Source organism: Schistocerca gregaria, unplaced genomic scaffold, assembly GCF_023897955.1.
Source record: "Schistocerca gregaria isolate iqSchGreg1 unplaced genomic scaffold, iqSchGreg1.2 ptg000925l, whole genome shotgun sequence".
Lineage (NCBI taxonomy): Eukaryota > Metazoa > Arthropoda > Insecta > Orthoptera > Acrididae > Schistocerca > Schistocerca gregaria.
The window spans coordinates 269830-292790 of NW_026062282.1; the positions used below are offsets into that span (position 1 = coordinate 269830).

At 49.2% G+C, this 22961-nt stretch overlaps 7 protein-coding genes and 1 long non-coding RNA gene across 11 annotated transcripts; 4 read left to right on the plus strand and 4 right to left on the minus strand.

Annotated features, from left to right (window-relative positions):
• Positions 1 to 113: 113 nt before the first annotated feature.
• On the plus strand, positions 114 to 1172 carry LOC126325532 (uncharacterized). Its single transcript, XM_049995241.1, has 4 exons — positions 114 to 168; positions 243 to 366; positions 434 to 563; positions 628 to 1172. The coding sequence occupies exons 1-4, from the start codon at positions 152 to 154 to the stop codon at positions 1044 to 1046; spliced, it is 690 nt and encodes a 229-aa protein (XP_049851198.1). The 5' UTR covers positions 114 to 151; the 3' UTR covers positions 1047 to 1172.
• Positions 1173 to 1199: 27 nt separating this feature from the next.
• Positions 1200 to 3260, minus strand: LOC126325520 (serine/arginine repetitive matrix protein 1-like). Of its 2 annotated transcripts, none has more exons than XM_049995228.1 (3): positions 3166 to 3260; positions 2813 to 3031; positions 1200 to 2361 (listed from the first exon to the last, which is right to left on the minus strand). In XM_049995228.1, exons 1-3 carry the CDS (start codon positions 3197 to 3199, stop codon positions 1220 to 1222), a joined length of 1395 nt encoding a protein of 464 aa, XP_049851185.1. In that variant the 5' UTR covers positions 3200 to 3260; the 3' UTR covers positions 1200 to 1219. The 2 variants fall into 2 exon arrangements, with proteins under 2 accessions (XP_049851185.1, XP_049851186.1); XM_049995229.1 differs by having other exon boundaries at positions 3170 to 3203.
• An 877-nt stretch (positions 3261 to 4137) lies between these two features.
• On the plus strand, positions 4138 to 6124 carry LOC126325521 (uncharacterized). Its single transcript, XR_007560153.1, has 4 exons — positions 4138 to 4234; positions 4396 to 4505; positions 4574 to 5672; positions 5740 to 6124. It is a non-coding gene; the product is annotated as an uncharacterized LOC126325521 (long non-coding RNA).
• A 1776-nt stretch (positions 6125 to 7900) lies between these two features.
• Positions 7901 to 13127, minus strand: LOC126325548 (uncharacterized). Of its 2 annotated transcripts, none has more exons than XM_049995258.1 (4): positions 13042 to 13127; positions 12802 to 12900; positions 12573 to 12729; positions 7901 to 12510 (listed from the first exon to the last, which is right to left on the minus strand). In XM_049995258.1, the coding sequence occupies exon 4, from the start codon at positions 12312 to 12314 to the stop codon at positions 10236 to 10238; it is 2079 nt and encodes a 692-aa protein (XP_049851215.1). In that variant the 5' UTR covers positions 12315 to 12510; positions 12573 to 12729; positions 12802 to 12900; positions 13042 to 13127; the 3' UTR covers positions 7901 to 10235. The 2 variants fall into 2 exon arrangements, with proteins under 2 accessions (XP_049851215.1, XP_049851216.1); XM_049995259.1 differs by having other exon boundaries at positions 12802 to 12888; positions 13015 to 13051.
• Positions 13128 to 13438: 311 nt separating this feature from the next.
• LOC126325516 (programmed cell death protein 2-like) lies at positions 13439 to 16476 on the plus strand. Of its 2 annotated transcripts, XM_049995224.1 has the most exons (7): positions 13591 to 13822; positions 13947 to 14815; positions 15147 to 15220; positions 15316 to 15412; positions 15477 to 15521; positions 15598 to 15634; positions 15707 to 16476. In XM_049995224.1, exons 1-2 carry the CDS (start codon positions 13676 to 13678, stop codon positions 14811 to 14813), a joined length of 1014 nt encoding a protein of 337 aa, XP_049851181.1. In that variant the 5' UTR covers positions 13591 to 13675; the 3' UTR covers positions 14814 to 14815; positions 15147 to 15220; positions 15316 to 15412; positions 15477 to 15521; positions 15598 to 15634; positions 15707 to 16476. The 2 variants fall into 2 exon arrangements, with proteins under 2 accessions (XP_049851180.1, XP_049851181.1); XM_049995223.1 differs by lacking the exons at positions 15147 to 15220; positions 15316 to 15412; positions 15477 to 15521; positions 15598 to 15634; positions 15707 to 16476 and having other exon boundaries at positions 13439 to 13664; positions 13739 to 13822; positions 13947 to 15120.
• LOC126325486 (uncharacterized) lies at positions 15830 to 17817 on the minus strand (the record flags this gene model as incomplete). The annotated part of the gene is made up of 2 exons (XM_049995192.1): positions 15830 to 16143; positions 17742 to 17817. Coding segments are annotated over 2 exons (390 nt in total), but the record flags the coding sequence as incomplete, so codon positions are not given.
• Positions 17818 to 17825: 8 nt separating this feature from the next.
• LOC126325487 (uncharacterized) lies at positions 17826 to 19019 on the plus strand. Its single transcript, XM_049995193.1, has one exon. It carries the CDS (start codon positions 17826 to 17828, stop codon positions 19017 to 19019), a length of 1194 nt encoding a protein of 397 aa, XP_049851150.1.
• Positions 19020 to 20448: 1429 nt separating this feature from the next.
• Positions 20449 to 22557, minus strand: LOC126325489 (CAP-Gly domain-containing linker protein 1-like). Its single transcript, XM_049995194.1, has one exon. It carries the CDS (start codon positions 22555 to 22557, stop codon positions 20491 to 20493), a length of 2067 nt encoding a protein of 688 aa, XP_049851151.1. The 3' UTR covers positions 20449 to 20490.
• Positions 22558 to 22961: the final 404 nt, after the last annotated feature.

Genomic DNA, 22961 nt, shown 5'->3' on the forward strand with positions numbered 1-22961 from the left:
CACTTACCGTTCGAGTTTTTGCTCTTCCAACAAAAAAAATTTAACCGGGGACGCGTCGATTGTACTTTTTTTTCGCCAAAAATTTCTGCACACCTGTTCCATTGTCCGAGAAAACACATTTTTCCAAGGTTCTACTTGTTTCTCGACCGCAATGGACGAATTCGACAAGTACGTAACAGCAGAAGACCTGGCGTACAATGAAGAACTACAGAAATTCACGCTTTTGTACACAAACAAAACAGTCACAGCAAGCTTTCAGAGCAGATTCTCAAAACAGTCGAGGAGTTTCAGGCAATTTTCGTGCGAATTTTCTATATCAGAAGAAATGCAGAGTTGGATTCGAACGAAATTCGCCGAAAGATACAGGTGGGTTGCTTTATACAAAGAAAATGCCTCGCGCATCACACTTTGCGGTTCTAACATTTTTTTAAAGAATTTGTCGCAGGAGCTCCAAAGGCTCGACAATGACATTACCATACTCCGAGAGAGACAGGTGCACTTGCTGGAGAATGGCCTGCATTTAGAGGAGATTGGCTTGCCGCGCGATTTCGTCAGCTCGAAAAGTACGCCGATTCCACGTTTTCCGCACACATTTGACAGTTTTATTGAAAGTTTTTTTTTTGACAGTTAGGCGATATGAAACCGACCAGGACGTGTTGATGAGGGACGCCTATTCCGCAAGAGAGGAGGACTCGGCCGTGTACAGCGAGGCAGATAAACTGCTGGAGAAGAGGATTGGCTCGAAGTTCATGAGGACGAGCACCACCGCTCCTCTTTGCGAGCAGACACCCAAGAAGAAGTGGGGATACCTCCTGGATATGTTCAGGGAGTGGAAACAGGAAACGAACCTCGCCAGTGGGTGGTACATTTCGGAGACGAAAATAGAGGATATCGTGGACAAGGAGATCGCGAAGATCCGAAGCGTCGTTTTTTCCCTAATTCAGAGCAAGACGTTGTCCGAAGAGGAGTCCAGGTTGCTCTCTCTGTTGCAGGCGAGGCTCAAAAATTTGTTGCAGATAAAGAGGATTTTGTCCGACGCCAAATAGGAGTGGGAGTTCCTGCGTTGTCCCGGACAAGAGGGTATACAGGGGTTGACAAGTACGAACAAATAGTCTCGTGCAGGATGAGATGCTGTACGCGTCGTACCGGATAAGAAGCTATGCAGAGGTTGACAGGTGTGAATAATATATATATATACATATGTATTTTTATGTGTTTTTTATTGTGGGCTGTCTAATTTTCTTTTTTTAGAGTCAAAATTAGGGGAATTTTGTGGGGAATTGGATGGGTCAGGCGATGGGTAAGGTGGAGATCTGCGCCTGTCACTGTGATGCGGAGAATGTGGCGCATTGCCGGGGGGAGTGGGTGGAGGGGACGAGGAGTGGTGTCTTCTCGGTGGTGACTGAGAAGTTCGCTTGGTTCTTTTTGGAGATGGAGGCGAGTTGGACTGTCTGGATCTAGGGGAGAGGTTAGAAGTGGTCTGTCGTCGGCGTGGGGGTGAGGGCGATGGGCTGGGGCGTCGGTAGCGCTGACTGCTGTTGGGGGATGGGGAGCTTCTTCTGCGATCGGAAGGAGATGGACTGCTTTTAGGTCTCCGTGGAGATGGCGAAGGACTGACATTGGAGGATCTTCTTCTGTCGGAACTGGGTGGAGACCTGGAAAAGACAGATCTTTGAGAAGGTGTGGCGCTATTGGGAGAGAAATGTCGGCCGGGCGGAGACACGGAATGATCGCGATGTCGAGGTGACGATGAAAAGTCATCTGGCGGCTCAGGTCGTCTTCTCGCTGGAGAAGGACTATACGGGGGCCGACGAGGAGGTGGGATGGGCGATCCACGTCTCGAACTGCTGTGTCTGCTCGGCGGAGGTGATGGACTTCTTCTATGTCTGCTTGGTGGTGATATGCTTCTCTGGTGTCGACTAGGTGGCGGCGGAGAATAGCGAGAGTTGCGGTGTCTCGAACTGCTGACGGGAGACGGCGAATAGTAGCGTCTGTACCCAACGCCATTCCCAGCAGATGGAGAAAATCTTCTTCTGTCGGGTGAGGGTGATCTGCGCCTATTAATAGGAGAGGGACTTGTTCTACGCCTGCGACTTGCGCTTGATGGAGGACTCCATCTCCTTCTACCACAGGAACTATCGTTGATAGGAGAAGGACTCCTGCGCCTAGAAAACGGGGGAGATCTGGATCTGGATCGATAATATTCGGGCGATCTCGAGTGAGAATAATACCGATGGCGCTGGATCTTTGAAGATCTTCTTATTGGTGATCTTGAATCTCTGCCCCTCCTCAAATATGGTCCCTCTGGGCAATATCTTGCCCAGTGTCCAGACTGGCTGCACTTGAAACAAATGTTTCGGTCTTTTTTTTCAAAAGGACGCGTGAGTTAATAGAAAGGAAAAAAAAACGGTCCTTCGTCCAATCGTATGCAAAATATCACGAAAAAAAAGCCGTTACGGTTAATCTGCCTTTCTTGTGTTTTGAAAAAACCGTTCTCTTGCACTCACTCCTTTGTCCGCACGGGAGGAAGAGAGACACGGTACGCGCTGGGGATCCATGACTGGACTTTTCGAGTCACGCCCTTTCTGCGATGCCAATCTCAACCTTTCTTCACTTCATACGCGTTCCCCTCGCCTCTCTCGCCGGTCACAACTCAAAAATCAACGACCACTCTAAATATTCACAGGCATACACACATCACACGCAATCACAATGGGCTGGCCAAAATCCACTCTACTAGCTAAAAAACGGTGACGAATTGTGTACAATGATGGCTTTTAAAATGCTTGGACATTCTCTTCTTGTTTCATACCTTTCGGGTCTCTAAATCCAGCTGCGAATTCTATTCTTATACGAGACCCTTTCCAAGTGTAATCGTTCAACTCTCGCACGGCCTCTTCGGCCTTTTGTCGGTCTTCCATTTCCACAAACGCAAAACTGCGAAATGGCTTGTACTCAGAGGAGACTACACGGCCATATTGAGAAAACAGGTTTTCGATGTCTGTCTGGTCAACGTTCCTTGGTAAATGCCCTAGAAACACAGGCGGAAGAAGTGCGCCCGAGTCAAATTTTTTTAAACCGAAAAGTCAGAGAAAAAATCGCATTTCTGCGGGCACAATCCAACCAATCAGGTTATCTAAATTCAAACATACACAAAAAACGTACCTACATAAATTTTATTCTTCTCGTCTGGCGGCATGTCGACGAACAGAGCATAAAAAAAAGAATTCGAAAAATTTTCCCGATAACATTTTTAACTTGATAAAAAAAAAAAATCATGCCGAGGAAAAGTCCATATCACGTGCTATTTTCCTGATATAAGAAACCAGTCCTCAATCAGCGTCCGCCCTTCGACATAATCTCGTACTAACCCTTCCAGCCTTGCCAAAAAAACCTTCAATTCATATCTCTATATTACATATATGATGGCCTTTTATTTTTTTATAAATACTCAGGACCCAGTTACTTCTTAGACAATTGTGATTCATCTAACGGCGAGCACATCACAGATAACAGTGCTAAAAGTCCCACCATGCGCGCAGTATTTGACTTCCATGTTCGAATGCTTCTGATTCTCTTTTCTCTTAGGCCAAACTCGCGCCCATCCCAACACTCGATTCCGATGCTGCGACACCTCGGGGCAAAACCTCCATTCGCAATGAAAAGGCCACTGGAGTGATTCGTCCAAAAGGTCAGCATGCCATCAAATTTTGAAAAAAAAAAAAACGAACCTTTCAGCTGAAATGCCGTTAAGATGCAAGACCTGTTTGAATTTTGCAACATCGCTTAAAGGTACCAACCTTGATGAATAATTTTTGCATTCAATATACTTTTTTTTGAAAATGCCATAACATATGTCAATTTCGGATTTGTCGCCATAGCGATCCGTCAATATGACATTCTGGCGAATAGCAAACTTTCCAGAATCTCTAAAAAACTTCACTACTCTCTCTTCAAATTGCTTCCCTGCATAATGACTTGATAAACCCTTTAAGCGTCTGTGCCTCCGGAACCTATATTGAAAACACCGGCCAAACATGACCAAAATGAGTCCCAATATGCGCCAACAGACATATATCGTCTGTCACCTTCTTTCAATCAAAAAAAAATTAACTTTTTTCAATCACGACAAAAACATTTGAACCTTCTCAATTATGAGCTATTTAGGAACGTGGCAACTCAAAAAACTTGTACTTAGCTACTGTCCAAAAGGCGGATCAAGCGCAGGAATACGGTACGCGCCAAACAAATTTGTCGGCTCCGATTCGCTCTACCTATATTCACACCTGCCTTTCGACACCTCTCTTTTATACACATCTCCAAGTCTTTGCTTGGCCAGAGAACCGAATGACTCACACTTCTTCATTTTCACCCCACAACCCGTCCCCACTCTAGAAAACTGATTGCATCTTCGAGCTTTGACACATTCAAGCAACAAAACCCTCAACTTATCGTTGAAACAGAAAAACGAGCCTGCCGACATCCGCACCTAATTGGCACATACAGTATGCGTTACCTTCACTCTAAGCCCTCCTCTTAGCATACCCTTTACATTGACTGCTTCTTTTCTAAGTTCACGATGGAAAAAAAACGCTATGTGTAAAGAACACAGAACCGAGTTTTATCCTGTCCCAAATGAATCGCCTACGAGACTCTCGAGGATATAAAGCGCGCACCTGGGTTGAAAAACATCGTGTCGTCACCAAGAATCCCTCTATTCAAGGACAGTGGACACCTTTTTTCAAATTCGCCGATCCACCAGTACAAACTTAAAAGCCCTCTCTCTCCTACATATGGCACAAAAACTATCTATCAACGCAAATGCATGCGCATACCAGACGCCCAGCCTATCTTGAACTTTCCTGTTTTGGGATGAGCGACACACTTCTAAAAATCACCTTGACGCATGAACACATTTCATAATCTAATTCAACCGAGTTTTCTTTTTCTTCTTGACATAAAGCGTTAGAAAAATCTGTACTTCACGTTCCTCTTTTTTATCGTCCGCACCTTGTCTAAAAAGATTTATCGTCCGTACCTTGTCTAAAAATCAGATGCGTTCCAATTGTCTCGGAAAATGTTCCCTCGAATAACATGTCGTCGATCTGGAGCATAGGATGTTCTGTCTCTAATCCCTATTCACGCCACGACCGGTATAAACTCGTCAGCGCACATTTTTGACAGTTGTACAAAACCAACCTCGTCTGCATGCGCGTACAACAATGCTGTATTTTTTGCAGTTAGCCAGTAAATTGGTCGTCGAAAATTCTGGAATCTCAATAATGGCATGAATCTTTTTGGCAGTCATTTATCGTTGCTTCCTGCCTTGAAAAAAAGTGTCAAATTAATGCGCAGATATTTTTTTTGTCCTTTAACATCGACCGTTTATTTTTTCTCACAGGATCCAGCGAATCAGTACTGCTGCTAAGGAAATAAAAACCTAGAGATGAATACAACAAATGATGCTTTTCTCCAAGAAACGCACAGACCAGGAAAACTTGTCGAGTCAAGAGCGGATTCCTGTCAGATGAATGCCACGTCTTCCTTTTTCCAGAATGGAGACATGCTACAGCTTTTAGAGGATTCAAAAAACCGAGACGCGACGAATCTCGGGTCATCACTACAGGGAAATTCGGCCGCCGAAAACCTCATCACTATCAAATTGTTTGTAGGTACGATTTTTTTTTTCGAACTTTTTTGGAGAGACTGAACTGCTGATCGTTCTTTTTATTTCTCCAGAGTCTGTGAAAGAAGTTGAGTCTCTGTTTTCGAAGTTTGCTGAACCGCTGCTACAGCAAGAGATAGAACTCTTAGAGTTTGAAGAGAAGCTTGAAAAACTGCACGAGTCATACTCAGATTACAGTAAAACACTGAGGAGTAAACACTCAATAATAGTCGAAAACATAAAATCATATTTGACGACTCTCACGAATGAGACAATATAAGGTTTAGCAAGAACACCGACAAAATGTGGACATATAGAAGCAGCCTGCGCATTCTTGCCTCACAGTTTCCTCTAATGGCGCTATTTTTTGGATATAGAGACCTCATTTACCAATTAGAAAGATGCGATGTATGTCGCATTTTGAATTTTTGTAGTTATAAAAAACACAATTATTTGACACACGCGAGACAGATTTCTTATTAGAATTTTAACATGACCTTCTTTTCGCGATAGCTTGTTTGCGCTCTTTCCATAGCTTTGAAGAACTCTTGGGCAAATGGTGTGATGCTCAGTCCACACTTGAATTTTCTTTTCTTTGAATGCCTGGACTATTTGTGTGTACATCTCCTCTTTTTCTTGTGTTGAATGCCTCTCGATCCACTTACTTAGCCAAAATCCCTCTAGTTTTAGCCTTTTGAAGATTAGCAGAGAAGAGGGTATGGAGATGGGCTTTCGAGACATGGCGCCGTAGGTTACGATTGTGCCTTCGTCGGCCAACAGTCTTGCCATTTCTGCCACGATGGGGCCGCCAATGCAATTAAACGCTATTTTTGGTTTTGGAAGATCTGATATAAGTCTTTTAAATTCTGACGTATTCAGTCGCGTGTCAGTCTCGACGATGTGTCCTCCGCATGCTTTAATCTTTTCAATAATGTTAGCTGGATCTGGTCGGTCGCGGATGATGTTGATGGTTTTGATGCCGCGGCTCGCCGCAAGTTGGGACGGAGTGGACAGACCAACCATACTGTTGGCCCCATTTTGGATAACGACGTCATTTGCTTTGAGGGGCACGAAGTCGTTCAGAAGGCAAAGTGCGGTACAGGGGTTGATGGCGAGGCATGCGAGACATTCTGGATCGATAGTGCTATCCACTGGTATCAATTGGTCTTCGTTTGCCACGAGATAGGTCCTCCAGGTTCCTTCAGAATAGGACAAAAAAAAACTGTTAAAATGAGCAGATTTAATTTTTTTTTTTTTTCGTACCGAGACCGGAATTTGCTGGAATGACAAAATCGTTTAATTTCAGCTTTTTAATGCAATCACCAATTTGCACGACTTGTCCAACACCTTCGTTCCCACCGACAGATGGCAAATTCTGCTGAATAGGGTAGGTGCCCTCGATTATGTTAATATCGGATGGATTGATAGGCGCGTAGAGCATTTTAATGACGACTTGATTCGGGCCTGGCAATTCGAGCAGCTGCTTTTCGAGTCTATAACACGTCGTGAGTGCGGTGCGATTAGAGGGGTCTGAGGTCTGAGGAATGGACCGTACTTGATAACTTTCTCGGGTTGTCCATGGCGTGCATACATCGCCACGAGCGTTTTCTGGCGAGGATGACGTCAAGTAAGGTCTCTTGCAGAACGGCTTAATGTAGCACAATTTGTGAAAGTTGAAGAACATGACGGATTTTTTTTATAGGTAGATTTAGCTGGATCGTCTATGCAGAAAATTTTTGACATTTATATCATATTGATTTTTTTTGAAGATGGGTGCATGGGTGACTCGGATGCACTATGTACAGCCAAAGGCCTCCTTCTGCAGATAAGCTGCTCAATGCAGACGTATCTGGTTCATTGATAGAGTCGATCGAGGATCCTGAAGGGCGTTCCATGTGCATGCGTGTGGCGGTCAAGGAGGGCCTTTTGACGTCAATTGTGGCAATGTCTCTCACGGCAGGTCTTATCTTTTGGGGGCGCAAGCGAGTAGGTATGCATTCTCATAAATGTTTTCGCGCGAAGAAAGAATTCAGACTAATTTTTTTTTGTTAAAAAGGAAAGCGCAACTCTGAAAGCTCTTTTGCACTATTCTCCTGGCGTTTTTTTCATGATCACGGGTAGGTATCGCTGATAGCTGGTGTGTGTATAATCGGTGACGTTTTGCATGGGAAAAATTGAAAAGATTACAATGACCATACAACTTTGTATACAGGAACAGGACACACGCGAGACAGATCGTATTGATGACAGAGTTGACGATTCAGGATTGCCTGATTCAACGAGAGGCATTTCTGTTTGATTACAGGGCGAAACTTGAGAGGGAAAGGGCTCTCGAAAGTGTGCAAAACGAGGCATAGATCTATGACTGCTTTTCACAAAAAAATAAAAGTTCGACGAAACGTATTTTTTTTTGGCGAATTTACATGTATCTCTTTCTGTTTCCCATTGAGGTTGGTTCATATCTTCTGTTCTTGTGCGGAAAACAAGGAGAGTAGTTGAATGGAAGGACATCTGCTCTGGCAGACTGGCGACTCGAAAAAAACGTACGAGGAAAGGTGGTTCAAACTCGTACCAGCAGAACGCCAGATATACGGTTACTTAAATCAGCACTCAAAAAACCCGTTCGGCTCTCTAAGCCTAGAATGTATGCAAAAAAATTTTTCTTGAACTTCCGAGAGGCTAATTTTCCTTCCTCCAAAAGCGGCGTCCATCGTTGTCGGAGACTCAGAGGGTGCGGAAAGGGCGTGGACGGTATGCGGGAAGGGGCGAGTGTGGTACGCCATCGCGAGAAGAGGGCTGATCCTTTGTTAGATATGCGCAGGGAAAGAAAAGTGGCACTTCGTCGGCAAGGGAGATGAGGAAAGGAGATGGGTGTCTTGGAGAAGGTGACCATAGATACGTATGTGTTGTAGAAGAATGCGGCCGTTTGTGAAGTGTGAGACTGATTACGAAAAGTTCCAGAGAAAATGCCTGCTTTCGAATATTCGTCTTTGATGAGGAGTCTGAGCAGAAAGTGCCGATAGAGGAAAGAGAGGAAGAGGAGAAGGAAGAAGAAGTCGAATGGCAAAGGGAATATTCACCACAATTGGCGTGCTCAGTGCCTATCGAAGTGCCAAAGCTGTCAAAGACGTGGCACGTTGGACCGAGTTTGCTGCTGGAGGCATGGGATGAAGGGGGACCCGAGTCGCCGATGAAGTTCCAAAAACCTCACGAAGTTTCGAAAAAGATGTTTCAAGAGATGCACGGAGAGTGCGAAATGTCGTGTACATTGCCTAAATCGTACTACAGATGGTATGCTTAATGAGAGAAGCAGCGATAGCACACATACCCTTCAAACGGACGGCGCAATAGTGCGAAGAAGAGCGATAACTTGGTCGGGATTTTGGAGCTGGCAAATGGTATAACGCTTCTTCTTGGTCTGGATGATGATATCCGGACCAGCCTGTCGGAATCCGGTGATCGACGACCAGGGAAAGGTCCATTTCTTGGACTTTTTTTTGTCGTAAAAGCAAAAAGAACTGATAAAAAGATAAAGTTGACCGTGATGAAGCTTTTTGGATTTTTTGAGACAACACTCATAAAACGCGATTCCTTGGTCGTCTTTGGGCAAATTGAACATAGAAAGGCACTCCTTTTGATTGTCTACGCGATTCGATCCGGCTATGGAAATAACATCCCTAATAGAAGGAAGACGATAATCACTTTTTTTGCTCTCCTTGCCAGGAATCGCTTCAAGAACATAACCTCTCTTTTCAAACTGAGACACAACGTAATCGTAGATTTTAACCTTGTTCAGCCAAAAGCAAATGTGTTGCCCATTCACAAGCCATAATGTAACCAAATGCATCGATACAGACACCCTTTTTCGGCCATAGCTTCGCACCTGTGAAAATTGAACTTTGAAACGATAATTTTCCCAAACGTTTGAACTGTAACAAATATAATTTGTAGTTATGCACAGGTACCCCAAACTGTTCGAAACGCTGCTCGAGGGACTACAAAACCAGTTCTCTACCGTCTCGGTTGACGGCAAATCGAACGTCTTCAGAACTAGCCTCGCTATGGTTTCAGAATGATGCGACTTCAAAAACTTCTTCGCCTCCTTCTCACTTCTCGATCCCAATACCGATATGATGTTTGACTCTATCACCACTTTGTCCACCGTTCCCACTCCAGGTAAATCCTGAAGTGTCAGGCCGTTCACTAAATCGACACACGCGAGACAGATCCACTTGTAGGTATCCTCATGATCGCAAACGCGCACTTGATTACCTCCGATTCCAGCTCTAAAAACTCCAGCGACAATCCTTCTCCAGACGCATGGAAAAATTGCACCAATAAAGGGAATGCAAACTGTATGAACTGCACGTCTTTCCGACTCGCTCCTTTCCTTCCGAACACAAAAAATAAGCACTCCTTCAAATCCTTCACCAATACCTTCCACAGCCTCTCCAACAGTCTCAACAACACGCTCATATCCAAGTTCTGACACAACATGTCCACGCTCTCGTTGATATACTCGAACAAAGGCCCAAGACGACTCAGCGCATACTTCTCTGTCAGCTTCACCTCAGTCGGGCGTCCCTATCAGCCCCTCGATAATTGACTCCAGCCTAGGATTGGAATTGATTCTTCGCACCACCAACTCGCAAATTTGTTGCTCGATTCCCACCAACTCCGTAAACGTCGACTCGAAGTATTGTCTCGTCTCGTCGTCCTTTCCCTCGTCCGCCTTCATCCACCTTTGAAACTCGTACAGCCTCTTTGTCATCATCTCCAGCGTCGATATCCACACGCAACTCTTCGTCAGGATGCGAGGGTCATTTGTGCCTGCTTCTCCATTGTGCTTCTCCTCTGCGATCAATGGCAACACCTCTCCTCCGGAGCAAAACCTATTTATCCCCCACTCCCCCACACACATCACCTCAAATGTTTCGCACGCCCCTTCCACAATAGCCACCATGTATGTTTCCACCGCATTCGTAAACACGCTCTCCAACTTTTGCATGTCCCTCGCCAACCTCGTGTCGAACATCCTGTACCTTTTGTAAATCTGTCCAAATACCTCAAATAACACATGCGCCGATCGCGCGTGCAACAATGCGCACTTCGGGTCGTTCGCCGACACCGCTACCCACGTCTCCTCTTTCATATAAGTACTCTTAAACCATTCCGGCAACTGCCTGTCAATCCTTCTTACCCACCTCTCTACCCCAGGCTGAAACACCCGATTCAACTGCATCACCTCCACTTGCACTCCCCCCAGCCTTGACAACTTTTTGTTCAACGCATCCAAACTCTCATACAACGTCATCATATCCTCCACTGTCGCCAACGAATTTTTCAATAAGCTCCTTACGTCTCTGCACAACAACTCGTAGTATGTCTCTACAGATAACTGCAGCAACCCCAACTCCATCGGAAATACACCCTCAAAATACCTCTCGTCCTGCTCAATCGCATAAGACACGAATTGACATGCTTCTATCACACTCTCTTCCACCAACCTTTCTTCTACCACCCTTTTGTACTTCATCTCCATTTCCTCCTTTATCCCCTCGCTCAGCCTCCTCATCATCTCGCCCACATCCAATCTCATCACCACAGAATACAACACCACTATCAACGATAACGCTCCTTCTGGCTCGTTCCGGGGAAACCATTCAAAGTATCTGCAGAGCGTCTCTCTTAATTTCCCCTCTAAACTCTCTCCCACCACCCTCTCGTACAATTCCCCCGCGGGGCCCCACGTAGCTGCTTCCGCTTCTCTCCATGCCACCAAATCCACCAATGAATCGTGCAAGGTTTCCAAATACCTCACCGATCTTGGATTAAACCATTCTACTAACAGCTCTATATACACCAATTTTTTGTATGTCGGATCCACGAAATACCGGTCTGCAAACTCGTCCAGCACCCATTTTCCCCATTCCCCTAACTGACTCGGACCCTCACCTGGACCCTCAAAGCTAGACCCGCTGGTCGACGTACCCGTTCCCCCAAACGAAGAGATCACGTTCTCACTGTTTCCTCTTTCCAATTCTCCTTCCCTGCACTCGTACTTCAATACTATGTACATTAAACAGACGTACCATTTCGGACCATTTACTTCTTCTTTCCTCCCTCCTAGTACAGAACCTATTTTGTATGATGTCTCAATAACCCCATACACCTTTGCCACCTCCTTCCCCCCTGTAGACGATTCTAACTCCCACCATCTCTCCACCGGCTGATCCTCCCACATTAACTCATTCACATTTGTCTTAACGCTTCCCACCAGTACAGAAGATAAATACCTCCTGTACCATACATCTATCTTTATTCGACTGTCTCTCTCGTTCACCGAAAACGAAAATTCATCCTTTTCGAATTCCAATTCTCCTTCCCCCTTATATGATACTCTCTTCGAATCTCTTTTTTCTCCCCCCACTTTCACTACGTAGTACACTTTCACCGCACCCTTCCCCAATGCCACCTCCCTCGCCCTACTCATACTCACCTTTATCATCCCTTCAAAAGGACGACGACTCTTCATCTTCTCCATTCTCTTCCCTAGCTCGCTCATTCTCGCTGCTTTCCACTCCTCATAACTCTTCTCATCTTCAAAATCTTCCGCTCGATACACAGGATGGCTCTTCTCTTTTAGCATCTCTAGTTGGTGTTCCCATTCTCCTATCACGTCCTGACCCCCCCCCTCTCCTCTTCACAAACAATCTGTCCACTTCCTCTGGACCAACCCTAACCTCTAACATTTCCTTCACCACCTGCAGATTTTTCTGCACTGTCCCCTTTACTATCACCGGACATAGCACCATATCTACCACCATTCCTGCCAATTCTCGATCCTTTCGTCAAATCGGTGTCACCATCCAATAATGATCGTTCTCCATAATCAAAAAAAACATACCTTCCCTACAGAAATCGATGATATTTTCCTCTCAAGCAATCTTCTGTAAGGCTCCAGCTTCAATTCCATATTAGGATTCATATAAATCCTCTCCTCACTTTTCAACGCTAGGTGCCTCCTCGGCAACAGCAGCTCGTCCGAATTCACTGGTATGTCTCTGCCACACGTCAAAAATTCGTCAGCGCACACCTTCCCTTCCACAAGAAGCCATTCCACTCTATCCTCGTACACGTATGCATTGTCTCTTCCTGTACTCGCCCTTAACTTTGTCTGAAACCTAAGCTTCGGAATCGAAGACATCGCTTCAAACGATGGACTGAAGACAGCCCTTTACCAAAAGTATTGTTATACAAACCGCTTGTTATAAACCCTTCTCTCAGCACCCATATCCTCTCATTCACAGAATAGTTAATCTATTCCTAACAGCATGCTCTTAACGCACACCCCTCTTTCTCTCAGGATCTCGAACCTTCAAGACTGATTTCACTTCTCGCTAAACAGCGACCTCCACACCTCGTGTACAACGCGCTAAAACGCATATGAGAGATACCCTTGATCGCGCTGCCTCTGGTCAAATAATGAACAAACGCAATGCACACCTTCTGTTAATTTGTGCACAATGCTTAACCAAAATTTCCAGAAACAATTTTTTCCTGCCTCGCTACCGAAGCATAGCGTGGCCCGTGTGTAATCCATCGATCAAAATTTATACGTCCAACCCGTCCATGGAGCTCGGTAGAGACCGCTTCCATTACACACGAACCATGCGGCGCTAGTTCACAATATGTCAAAATGCATTTTATTAAAAAAAAAATCGTAAACGATTCCCGAATACTTTTATTCTGTACCGGAACCTCATTGCCTCTGACCGGTGACGCCTCTCGCTCTTAAGCGCGCATCGGCAAAAATTGACCGCCTCGAAAAACATCTATTTGAAGGGCGGCAATCCTCCTCTATTCTTTCGACATATCGAACCCAATTCTCCCTAAGACAAATTTGAAAACGATGAACTCCCGAGTTCAAATAGGGTTTCTGGAGCCTGTGGAGAAGATAGAGTCATCAGAATTCCCCTCTAAAGTCGGTGGTTGGCCAGTACGTCCTCAATGCGCGAAAACTTCAACTTCCCCCGCGACGATATTGATGCAATGATTTTGAAAAACGAGAAGATCTGGATGGATTCTATCCACCTTCCAGATTCGAAGGTTATGAAGTGCGGACATTGCAAAAAGCCACTCACTTTCTTGCTGCAAGTACGTGATTTTTTTTCTGAGCAAAAGAGAGAGGATCGCCACACACTACGTATGTGTGTATGTCTTGGGTGGCCGTACACACCTTGTATACTCGAGGTCTGACCGCTCCCTTACGTTTGCGTAGTTTTATGCACCGTTGGAAGGGAGCGAGAGCACATATCACCGGGCGCTCTACGTATTTATTTGTACGCGCGGGGAGTGTTTGAAGGAATATTTTTTCGAAGCGAGTCGGGTGTTGCGCGTGCAGTTACCAGAGAGATCGTCGGCGCTGTGGGACTGTCCGAAAGAAAGGAGGTCTAGGTTGTGCGATTTATGCCATCTGCGGGGTGACTATAGATGCGGTCAGTGTAAGAGAGCGCGATACTGCGGTCGATACCACCAAGAACTTGATTGGACAGAGGGAGGACATAGAGAACGTTGCGAAGAGATGGACGCTCTTGCGCCAGAATGTGCAGTGAATTCGTGGTGGATTTCGCCTCCGGACGATCATCTGTCGAAGCGGCTGTTATTTGATGAGCTGGAAATTGTGACAGAGGAAGAGCCCGAGGAGGCAGTTCGAGTCTATGACGAGAAAGTTCAGAAAAGGGTCGCTTTGAATCGTGAAAGCGAGCTTCCTTTAGATGAAAAGTTGACGGATCCCGTACTGGTTGAGTTTCAGAGTATAGTGTCGATTGAGCCGAAGCAAGTTCTGAGGTACACGGATAGCAAGAAGAGGGGACCAATATGGGTTCAGACAAAGGGTCAAATTGATCCCAAAAGTGTACCGAAGTGCGAGTTATGTGGATCGCCTCGAATATTTGAGCTCCAGATCATGCCTCAATTGGTGTATTATTTGAAGGTAGAAAAAATGGTGAGGCAGAGCCACGAAACCGAGTTAGACTGGGGCACTTTGGTGATCTATACGTGTCAAAAGAGTTGCGATCTCGACACGTTTGGCAGTTCTAGCGGTGCATACGTTTCGGAGTACATATATATGCAGAGAATGGAATAGTTGTACGCAAAATTTATCTCACGCGAGTCAGACTGCTCTCGAGCGTTACTGAGTGATGGTGGGCACGTGCTGACTGCGGAATTTGGAAGGCGCTCCCGCGGAAGTGATATACGCGATCGATAATACCCAAGTTAGGTGAATTCAGTGTGTGTGAATTTTGTTTTATAGCGATGGTGTGACGAGCGGTGCTCGAAAGTTTTTGGTCTTTTATTTTGGCGAACGGAGAGCAGATGAATGGGGTTTTTACTTAACAGGGGTAAACAGCCGAGGAGCGGTGTGGTTTTGGTAGTCACAGTATTTTTGTTAATAAAATGCCTTTTTTTTTTCTTTTAGACAATCGGAATTCAATAGTCTACTTGGAATACGGTGAGAAAGATGTCTAATACTTTCAAAGAATTTGATAGCCTGTACGTTGCTCGTCTTGCGGGGGGAGAGGGTGTCATGGCGCAGATAGCGAGAGGTGAAGATAGATAGGTGATCTAACGGCGTTGATGCTTTTAAGTCCTTATGTCGAGCAAGCTAAGGCGTTTTTGAATGCTTATTTCTTAGAGGAGCAGGTAAAGAGCAATGCGGAGAACATCTGGAAGTGGACGCACATGGTACGGGTTGGAGTTGTTCTGAATGAGGTGGATATAGAGCGGGACGGACTGACGAGTTGTTAAGTTTATCGAGTTAGATGACCAGAAGAAGACAGAAGGATCGTGTATTGTACGACATTTTTTTTTTTTTTTTCGGACTTGGTTAGATGTTGACGGATTTTGATTGTGTGTGAACGATATTACAGGATGAGTTTAAGGCGCATCGTTTCCTTGAGAAGATATGTACGTGGCGTGGGGTTAGGGGGTTTGGTGGAGAGCATTGCGAGGGTTTGGGCTGACGTATTATTGTGTTAGCCGAGACGGCCAGCATTGTTGATTTGAGAGAGAGTTTGCGCTCGCAGTCCTTCGTACCCAGGAAGGAGTTGACGTTGTTGGAGTATCTCTTGTTCCGTTTCAAGTATTCGATTGAGGATTTCGTTAAGCGTCCTCAGGGAGACAACAGCGAGAAGATCGCGGAGTTGCAGAAGAGGTTGGAGGAGTTGGAGGAGTTGTTGAGCATGGCGGTGAAGCAGGCTGAGGAGGCGAAGAAGAGGGCGAGCGAGGCGGCTCAGGCGGCTGCCGAGCAGAAGGAGGCATTGGCGGAGGTGGAGAAGCAGGAGCAATTGAGAGATGCGAGAACACAGGAGTTGACGGCGCAGAGTGAGAACGAGAGTTTGGGGATAGTGGCGCAGAATCGAGCGAAGAATCAGCTGGCGCAGCATTTGAGCGAGGATCCGCTTCCGTTGAGGAAGGCGAAGATTACGTTGCAGGCATCTACGAAGAAGGCGGAGAAGGCGAGGATGAAGGCGGACGAGGCGGCAGAGGAGGCGGAGGCGAAGAGGAAGGAGACGGTTGACAAGTGCGAGCAGGTGCAGAAGGAGTTGGACGACGTGAAGAAGAACAGTGGGTCGAATGGACAGGGATCTCTTTGGTGGATTCAGAGAGAGTTAGACGAGAAGAAGAAGTATTTGCCTAAGCGACTTCAGAATTAGAGATAGGGTTAGTGAGCACGCACATGGAGAAGGTTTGTAGAAGTTGAGGTGAGGTAGTAGGAGGAGATAAAGTGTGCCTTGATTTTCCGTAAATGTGTGTGCAGGAATTCTTTTTTTTTTTCTTCGTTTTTTTGCGGTTCTCGAGGGTTAGAGGTTAGTTTTACTTGAGTGGGTGTATGGCGAAGGCGAAGAAGGGAAAAGCGCGGCTTGACAGATATCCTTTTTTTTTTTTTTTTTTTTTTGTGGGTGGGGGGGGCGTGGTGGAGGAGAGTGGTTTCCTTGACTTGTTTGCAGCACGTTCTACCATTTGGCGAAGGAGCATGGGTTTAGGTCGAGGGCGGCGTTCAAGTTGATTCAGTTGAACAAGAAGTTTGGGTTTTTGAAGCAGGCGCGGGTGTTGGTGGATTTGTGCGCGGCGCCTGGGTCTTGGTGCGTGGGTGTGTGTGGAGAGGGGGGTGAGAGAGGGCGGTAGAGAGTGACGGTGTTTGAAATTAGGTCGCAGGTGGCGTCGCAGACGATGGAGGAGCCGAGGACGGTGGTGGCGGTGGATTTGTTTCCGATACAGCCGATTGCGAACGTGAAGACGTTGGTGGGGGATATAAAGGCGATGAGTTGCGTGCAGAAGTTGGAGAAGATGGTGTTGGGGGAGGCGGACGTGGTGCTGAACGATGGGGCGCCGAACGTGGGGATGGCGTGGATAAAGGACGCATATGAGCAGGTGGAGTTGGTGCTGGCGGCGTGCAAGGTGTCGACGAGGTTGTTGAGGTTGGACGGTGTGTTTGTGACGAAGGTGTTTCGTTGCAGGGAGTACACGAAGTTGTTGTGGGTGTTCCACCAGTTGTTTAGGAGAGTGACGGCGACGAAGCCCCCGGCGTCGCGAGACGTGTCGGCCGAGATATACGTGATATGCGAGGGGTATTTGGCGCCGAGGAGGATAGACGCGAAGTTGTTGAATCCGAAGTACGTGTTTCAGGAGGCGTCGTGCGAGAGGGTGGTGAGGAGCGTGAACAGGTTGGTGGAGGCGCCGAGGAGGGCGGTGGGATACGAGGGGGAAGGGTCGGTGTTGTATAGGGAGGAGTCGGTGTCGGAGTTTGTGAAGAGCGAGGATCCGATATCGGTGTTGGGGAGGTGCAATAGGTTGGTGTTGGACGACGAGAGGTACGCGGGGCACGAGGCGACGACGGAGCAGGTGAGGGCGTGTTTGGAGGATTTGAAGGTGTTGGGAAAGCGCGATTTCAAGTTGTTGTTGAAGTGGAGGTCTGCGTTGAAGAAGGGGGAGGAGGAGGAGAGAGAGAAGGGGGGGGGAGGGGGAGGGAGAGGAGGTGGAGGACGAGGAGTCGGCGTTGTTGAGGGAGTACGGAGAGGGTTGCGAAGAGTTGAGGAGGAGGTTGAAGAGGAGGGCGAAGAAGTTGAGGAGGGAGGGGGTGAGGAGGAAGAGGCGCATGTTGGCGACGTTGGAGACGGAGGAGCAGTGTGTGGACGAGTTGATGCACGCGGAGGGGTTGTTCGATTTGGAGGAGGTGGGAGGAGGGGGGGAGGGGGTGGAGGGGTTGTTGGGAGTGGGTGAGGGGGGGTTGTTGTCGGAGGAGGAGGGGGAGGAGGGGGGAGAGGAGGAGGAGGAGGAGTTGTCGGAGAGGGGGGAGAAAGAGAGGAGGGAGAGGGAGGAGGAGGAGTTGTTCGATCGAATGTATATGGAGTATTTGATGAAGGTTAGGACGAGCAAGAGGAGGGCGATAGAGAGGCTGAGGGAGTCGGCGAGAGCCGATGCGAGCTTCGTGAAGGAGGGGAGGGGGTTGGGAGAGGAGGAGGAGGGAGAGGAGGAGGAGGAGGGGGAGAGAGAGACGTGTGGGCCGGGGGGGGCGAGTGAGCTGTGGTTTTCGCAGGAGGTGTTTCGGGAGTACGACGAGGACGGACAGGAGGAGGAGGAGTTGAGAAGGTGTTTGGACGAGAAGCGCGAGGAGGAGGGGCGCGAAGAGAAGGAGCGCAAGGAGAAGGAGCGCAAGGAGAAGGAGCGCGAGGAGGAGAGGCGCGTTGGGTTGGAGGAGGAGGAGGTGGTGGTGGAGGAGGAGGAGGAGGAGGGGGAAGAGGTGGAGGATGGGTACGATACGGACGAGAAGGCGGAGATTATGGCGTTGGCGAAGAAGTTGTCGGATCCCACGCAGAGGAGTGAGTTGTTATCGTTGACGTTGTCGCGTCGTCAGTTTAGCGACACGGACGTGCTTCCGGACTGGTTCGTGGACGAGGAGCAGGCGTACAACCGTCCGAACCTCCCGATTACGAAGGAGGCGTTTGAGAGAATGAAGGCGCAGTTGAGGGCGATTAACGCGCGATGCAGCAGGCGCGTGGCGGAGGCGCAGGCTCGCCGAAAGAAGAGGCAGAACGAGCATTTGGAGAGGTCGAAGGCGCAGGCGATGAAGGTGATGGGTCGAGAGGAGATGTCGGAGGCGTCTAAGCGCCGCCAGGTGGAGCGGATTTTCGCGAAGGCGAAGGCGAAGTTCAGGCCGAGCAAGATATACGTGGTGGCGGGGAGTGGCAAGAGGGTGGTGAGGCGCAGGGGTGAGTGCGGGAGGAAGAGTTTGAGGTTCGTGGACAAGCGTCTGAAGAAGGACAAGAGGAAGCGAGAGCGAAAGAAATAAAGCGTTTTTTTTTATTATCGGTTTGTCAGGGTGCCGCGACGTTGCGGGGAGGGCGGGAGGCGTCCAAAAAGGGACGAAAAGGGGAAAGTTTTTGTAGCGAAGTGAAGACTTTTTTTTTATTATTATCGATTTGTTAGGGAGGAGGGCGGGAGGCACCCGAAGGGGGGAGGCAATGGGGTGGAAGTTGTAGCGAAGTGGTTTTTTTTTTTAGTTATTGGTTTGTCAGGAGGAGGGCGGGAGGCACCCGAAGAGAGGCAATGGGGTGGAAGTTGTAGCGAAGTGAAGGTTTTATTGTCATTATCGATTTGTCAGGAGGGGGGCGGGAGGCACCCGAAGAGAGGCAATGGGGTGGAAGTTGTAGCGAAGTGAAGGTTTTATTGTCATTATCGATTTGTCAGGAGGGGGGCGGGAGGTGCACGAAGAGAGGCAATGGGGTGGAAGTTGTAGCGAAGTGAAGGTTTTATTGTCATTATCGATTCGTCAGGAGGGGGGCGGGAGGTGCACGAAGAGAGGCAATGGGGTGGAAGTTGTAGCGAAGTGAAGGTTTTATTGTCATTATCGATTTGTCAGGAGGAGAGTGCCACTGTGAGTGAGTGTAGCACGCGTGGAAGGACCGAGGGAGGCATCTGAAGGGAGACGAAGGGGTGGAAGCTGTAGCGAAGTGAAGGTTTTATTGTCATTATCGATTTGTCAGGAGGAGGGCGGGAGGTGCACGAAGAGAGGCAATGGGGTGGAAGTTGTAGCGAAGTGGTTTTTTTTTTTATTTATTGGTTTGTCAGGAGGAGGGCGGGAGGCACCCGAAGAGAGGCAATGGGGTGGAAGTTGTAGCGAAGTGAAGGTTTTATTGTCATTATCGATTTGTCAGGAGGAGAGTGCCACTGTGAGTGAGTGTAGCACGCGTGGAAGGACCGAGGGAGGCATCTGAAGGGAGACGAAGGGGTGGAAGCTGTAGCGAAGTGAAGGTTTTATTGTCATTATCGATTTGTCAGGAGGAGGGCGGGAGGTGCACGAAGAGAGGCAATGGGGTGGAAGTTGTAGCGAAGTGGTTTTTTTTTTTATTTATTGGTTTGTCAGGAGGAGGGCGGGAGGTGCACGAAGAGAGGCAATGGGGTGGAAGTTGTAGCGAAGTGAAGGTTTTTATTGTCATTATCGATTTGTCAGGAGGAGAGTGCCACTGTGAGTGAGTGTAGCACGCGTGGAAGGACCGAGGGAGGCATCTGAAGGGAGACGAAGGGGTGGAAGCTGTAGCGAAGTGAAGGTTTTTATTGTCATTATCGATTCGTCAGGAAGGAGAGCGGGAGGCGCCCGAAGGGAGACAAAAGGGCGGAAGTTGTGGCGAAGTGAAGGTTTTTATTATTGCTATCGATTCGTCAGGGAGGAGAGCGGGAGGCGCCCGAAGGGAGACAAAAGGGCGGAAGTCGTAGCGAAGTGAAGGTTTTTATTAGTATCGATTTGTTAGGAGGAGAGGCCGCTATGAGTGGGTGTAGCACGCGTGGAGGGACCGAGAGGATCGGTCGGCGTGTTGTGGACAGGTGTTTTTGGCGGCGCATTTGAAGCCGAAGACGGTGGCGATGAGGACGAGTGGGAAGATGAGGTGCCACTTGGCCTTTTTCTGGCGTTTGGGTGGGGGAGCGAGGGATTTGAGCGCGGAGGCGCGGCGGCCGTCTTGGAAGGTGAGGAGGATGTTGTAGCAGAGGGTGGCGTAGTCGAGGAGGGCTTCGAGGGAGGGGCGGCTGTGGAGGTCGTTGGAGCAGGCGAGGAGTTTACGTTGGAGGAGGGAGGCCTTGCGACAGAGGCGAGCGAGGTGGCGGGTCTTGTCTTGGAGGTGAGGGAGGAGGGTGGAGGCGGGTCGGAGTTGGAGGGAGGAGGAGACGTATTGGCGCCAGGATTCGGGGAGTTCGTCGAGGGGCTCGTCGGGGTCGGGGAGGGGGCAGGAGAGGGCGAGGAGGAGGAGGAGGTCGTCGAGTTTGGAGCGGAGGTCGCCGATGATTTGGAGGTAGTGGCACTGTTCGGCGACTTTGGATTTGAGTTGTTGGTCGAGGTAGGAGACGGTTTGACAGAATTCCTCGAGTTGGTCTTGGAGTTCGGCGGTGCGTTGAACGATGACCCTGTAGAACTTGTAGATGTTGTCGAATTTGGTCTGGGCGTATTGGCGGAACTCGCTGGGCTGGGCTTCGTCGAGGGGAGGGGGTTCGGAGTCCTCCTCTTGGTCGAACCAGTCGACGATGAAGCGGAGGGAGTTTTCGGCTTCTTGGATGTCTTTGTCGATTTGGCTGATTTCTTGTCTTAGTTGGACACTTTCGCGCTGGAGGTCGTTGACGCGTTCTTGCATGACTTCCGCTTTGAGTTCGGCGGCGGACTTGTTGTTCTGGAGATCGATGATTTTGCGACTGTATTCGGAGACCTTGGAGCGGAGTCTCGAGAGTTCGTCCTTGTAGGTCTGCTGTTCATCGAGCATCTTGACTACGTTCTTCTTGCATTCGTTGATGATGTAGCGGTATTTTTTTTGGAGCTCGGAGTAGGCCTGCTCGCTCTGGTCCAGACGCAGCGCGTGGGCCTCGTTCGACTCGGACAGAGCGAGCTCGGCGCGAGAGGCGCGGTCGCGCAGCGCGCGCAGCTCGTCCTCGTGGCGCGACCGGCTGTCCGAGAGGGAGGTCTCGACCTCGAGCAGGCGGCCGCGGAGCGAGTTCAGCTCGTCCTCGTGCTGGGCCCTCAAGTCGGAAAGCTCCGCGCGCGACCCGGACAGAGACGCCTCGGTGCGCAGCAGGCAGTCTCGCAGGGCCTGCAGCTCGCCCTCGTAGCGCTCCTTCGCGTCCGAGAGCGAGGCTTCGGACCCGGACAGGCGGCCCTGAAGTGCGCGCAACTCGCCGTCGTAGCGGCTCTTCGAGTTCGAGAGTCCAGTTTGCGACTCGTGCAGTGAGTTCTCGGTTCGCAACAGGCGGTCTCGCAGAACCCCCAACTCGTCCTCATACTGGCTCTTCGAGTTCGACAGCAAGACTCCCGCCTCGCTCAAACGCTCTCGCAGCGCGTGCAACTCGCCCTCGTAATACACCCTCGATTCCGAGAGGCTCGCGTTCGACCCAGACAGAGACCGCTCGGCCTGTAGCAGTCTGTTCTGGAGCGCCTTCAACTCACCCTCGTAGCTCTCCTTCGCCTCCGAAAGCGCCGCGTGCGACTCGGACAACAACACCTCGCCCTGCAGCAGGCGATCCCTCAAACCCTTCAACTCGTCCTCGTGTCGCTCCTTCGAATCGACCAGCGACGCCTCCGCCTCGCTCAAGCGGCCCCTCAACTCCCTCAACTCGCCCTCATGTCGAACCTCCGAATCGAACAACGAATCCTCCGCCCGACTCAAGCAACCCGTCAACTCCCCCAACTCCCCCTCGTACCGACTCCTCAAGCCCTCAAGCTCCCCCCTCGAGTCTGACAACAACGCCTCCGTCTCCACCAACCGACCCGCCAACTCCCTCAACTCACCCTCATGCCTCACCCTCAAACTCGACATCGACTCCTCCGCCTCACTCAAACTCGCCCTCATCGCCCTCAACTCTCCCTCACACCTCTCCCTCGACTCCAATAACAAGCCCTCCGCCCTCCTCAAACTCGCCCTCAACTCCCTCACCTCCTCCTCGTGCTTCGCCCTCAACTCCAACGCCAACCCCTCCGCCTCACTCAACCTCTCCCTCTGTCTCCCCAACTCCCTCCTCAACTCCCACACCCCCTTCTCCGTCGCCCCCCCCCCCCCCCTCCGGCAACTCCCCCCCCCTCCCCCAACACCATCCTCTCTATCCTCCCCCAACTCCCCCCTCAACCCCTCGTTCTCCCCCCTCAACCTCTCCACCTCCTCCCCGTCCCCCCCCCCCACCACCCTCGACACCCTCATCGCCCTCGACGCCTTCGCCTCCCCCCTACTCCCCATCACCTCATCTGTCTCGCGTGTGT

Excerpts from the sequence above, each read along its gene's own strand:
- LOC126325532 (XM_049995241.1), top strand. Across the intron at positions 367-433 it reads AAATTCGCCGAAAGATACAG|AATTTGTCGCAGGAGCTCCA; the intron begins GTGGGTTGCTTT and ends ATTTTTTTAAAG. Across the intron at positions 564-627 it reads CGATTTCGTCAGCTCGAAAA|TTAGGCGATATGAAACCGAC; the intron begins GTACGCCGATTC and ends TTTTTTTGACAG.
- LOC126325520 (XM_049995228.1), bottom strand. The coding sequence starts at position 3,199 with ATGCCGCCAGACGAGAAGAATAAAATTTATGTAG. Across the intron at positions 3,032-3,165 it reads GAAGAATAAAATTTATGTAG|GGCATTTACCAAGGAACGTT; the intron begins GTACGTTTTTTG and ends CTGTGTTTCTAG. Across the intron at positions 2,362-2,812 it reads TGGATTTAGAGACCCGAAAG|ACCGAAACATTTGTTTCAAG; the intron begins GTATGAAACAAG and ends TTGAAAAAAAAG.
- LOC126325548 (XM_049995258.1), bottom strand. The coding sequence starts at position 12,314 with ATGCTAAAAGAGAAGAGCCATCCTGTGTATCGAGCGGAAGATTTTGAA.
- LOC126325516 (XM_049995223.1), top strand. The coding sequence starts at position 13,578 with ATGAACTCCCGAGTTCAAATAGGGTTTCTGGAGCCTGTGGAGAAGATA. Across the intron at positions 13,665-13,738 it reads CTAAAGTCGGTGGTTGGCCA|ATCTGGATGGATTCTATCCA; the intron begins GTACGTCCTCAA and ends AAAAACGAGAAG. Across the intron at positions 13,823-13,946 it reads CACTCACTTTCTTGCTGCAA|TTTTATGCACCGTTGGAAGG; the intron begins GTACGTGATTTT and ends ACGTTTGCGTAG.
- LOC126325487 (XM_049995193.1), top strand. The coding sequence starts at position 17,826 with ATGTTGGCGACGTTGGAGACGGAGGAGCAGTGTGTGGACGAGTTGATG.
- LOC126325489 (XM_049995194.1), bottom strand. The coding sequence starts at position 22,557 with ATGAGGGCGAGTTTGAGTGAGGCGGAGGAGTCGATGTCGAGTTTGAGG.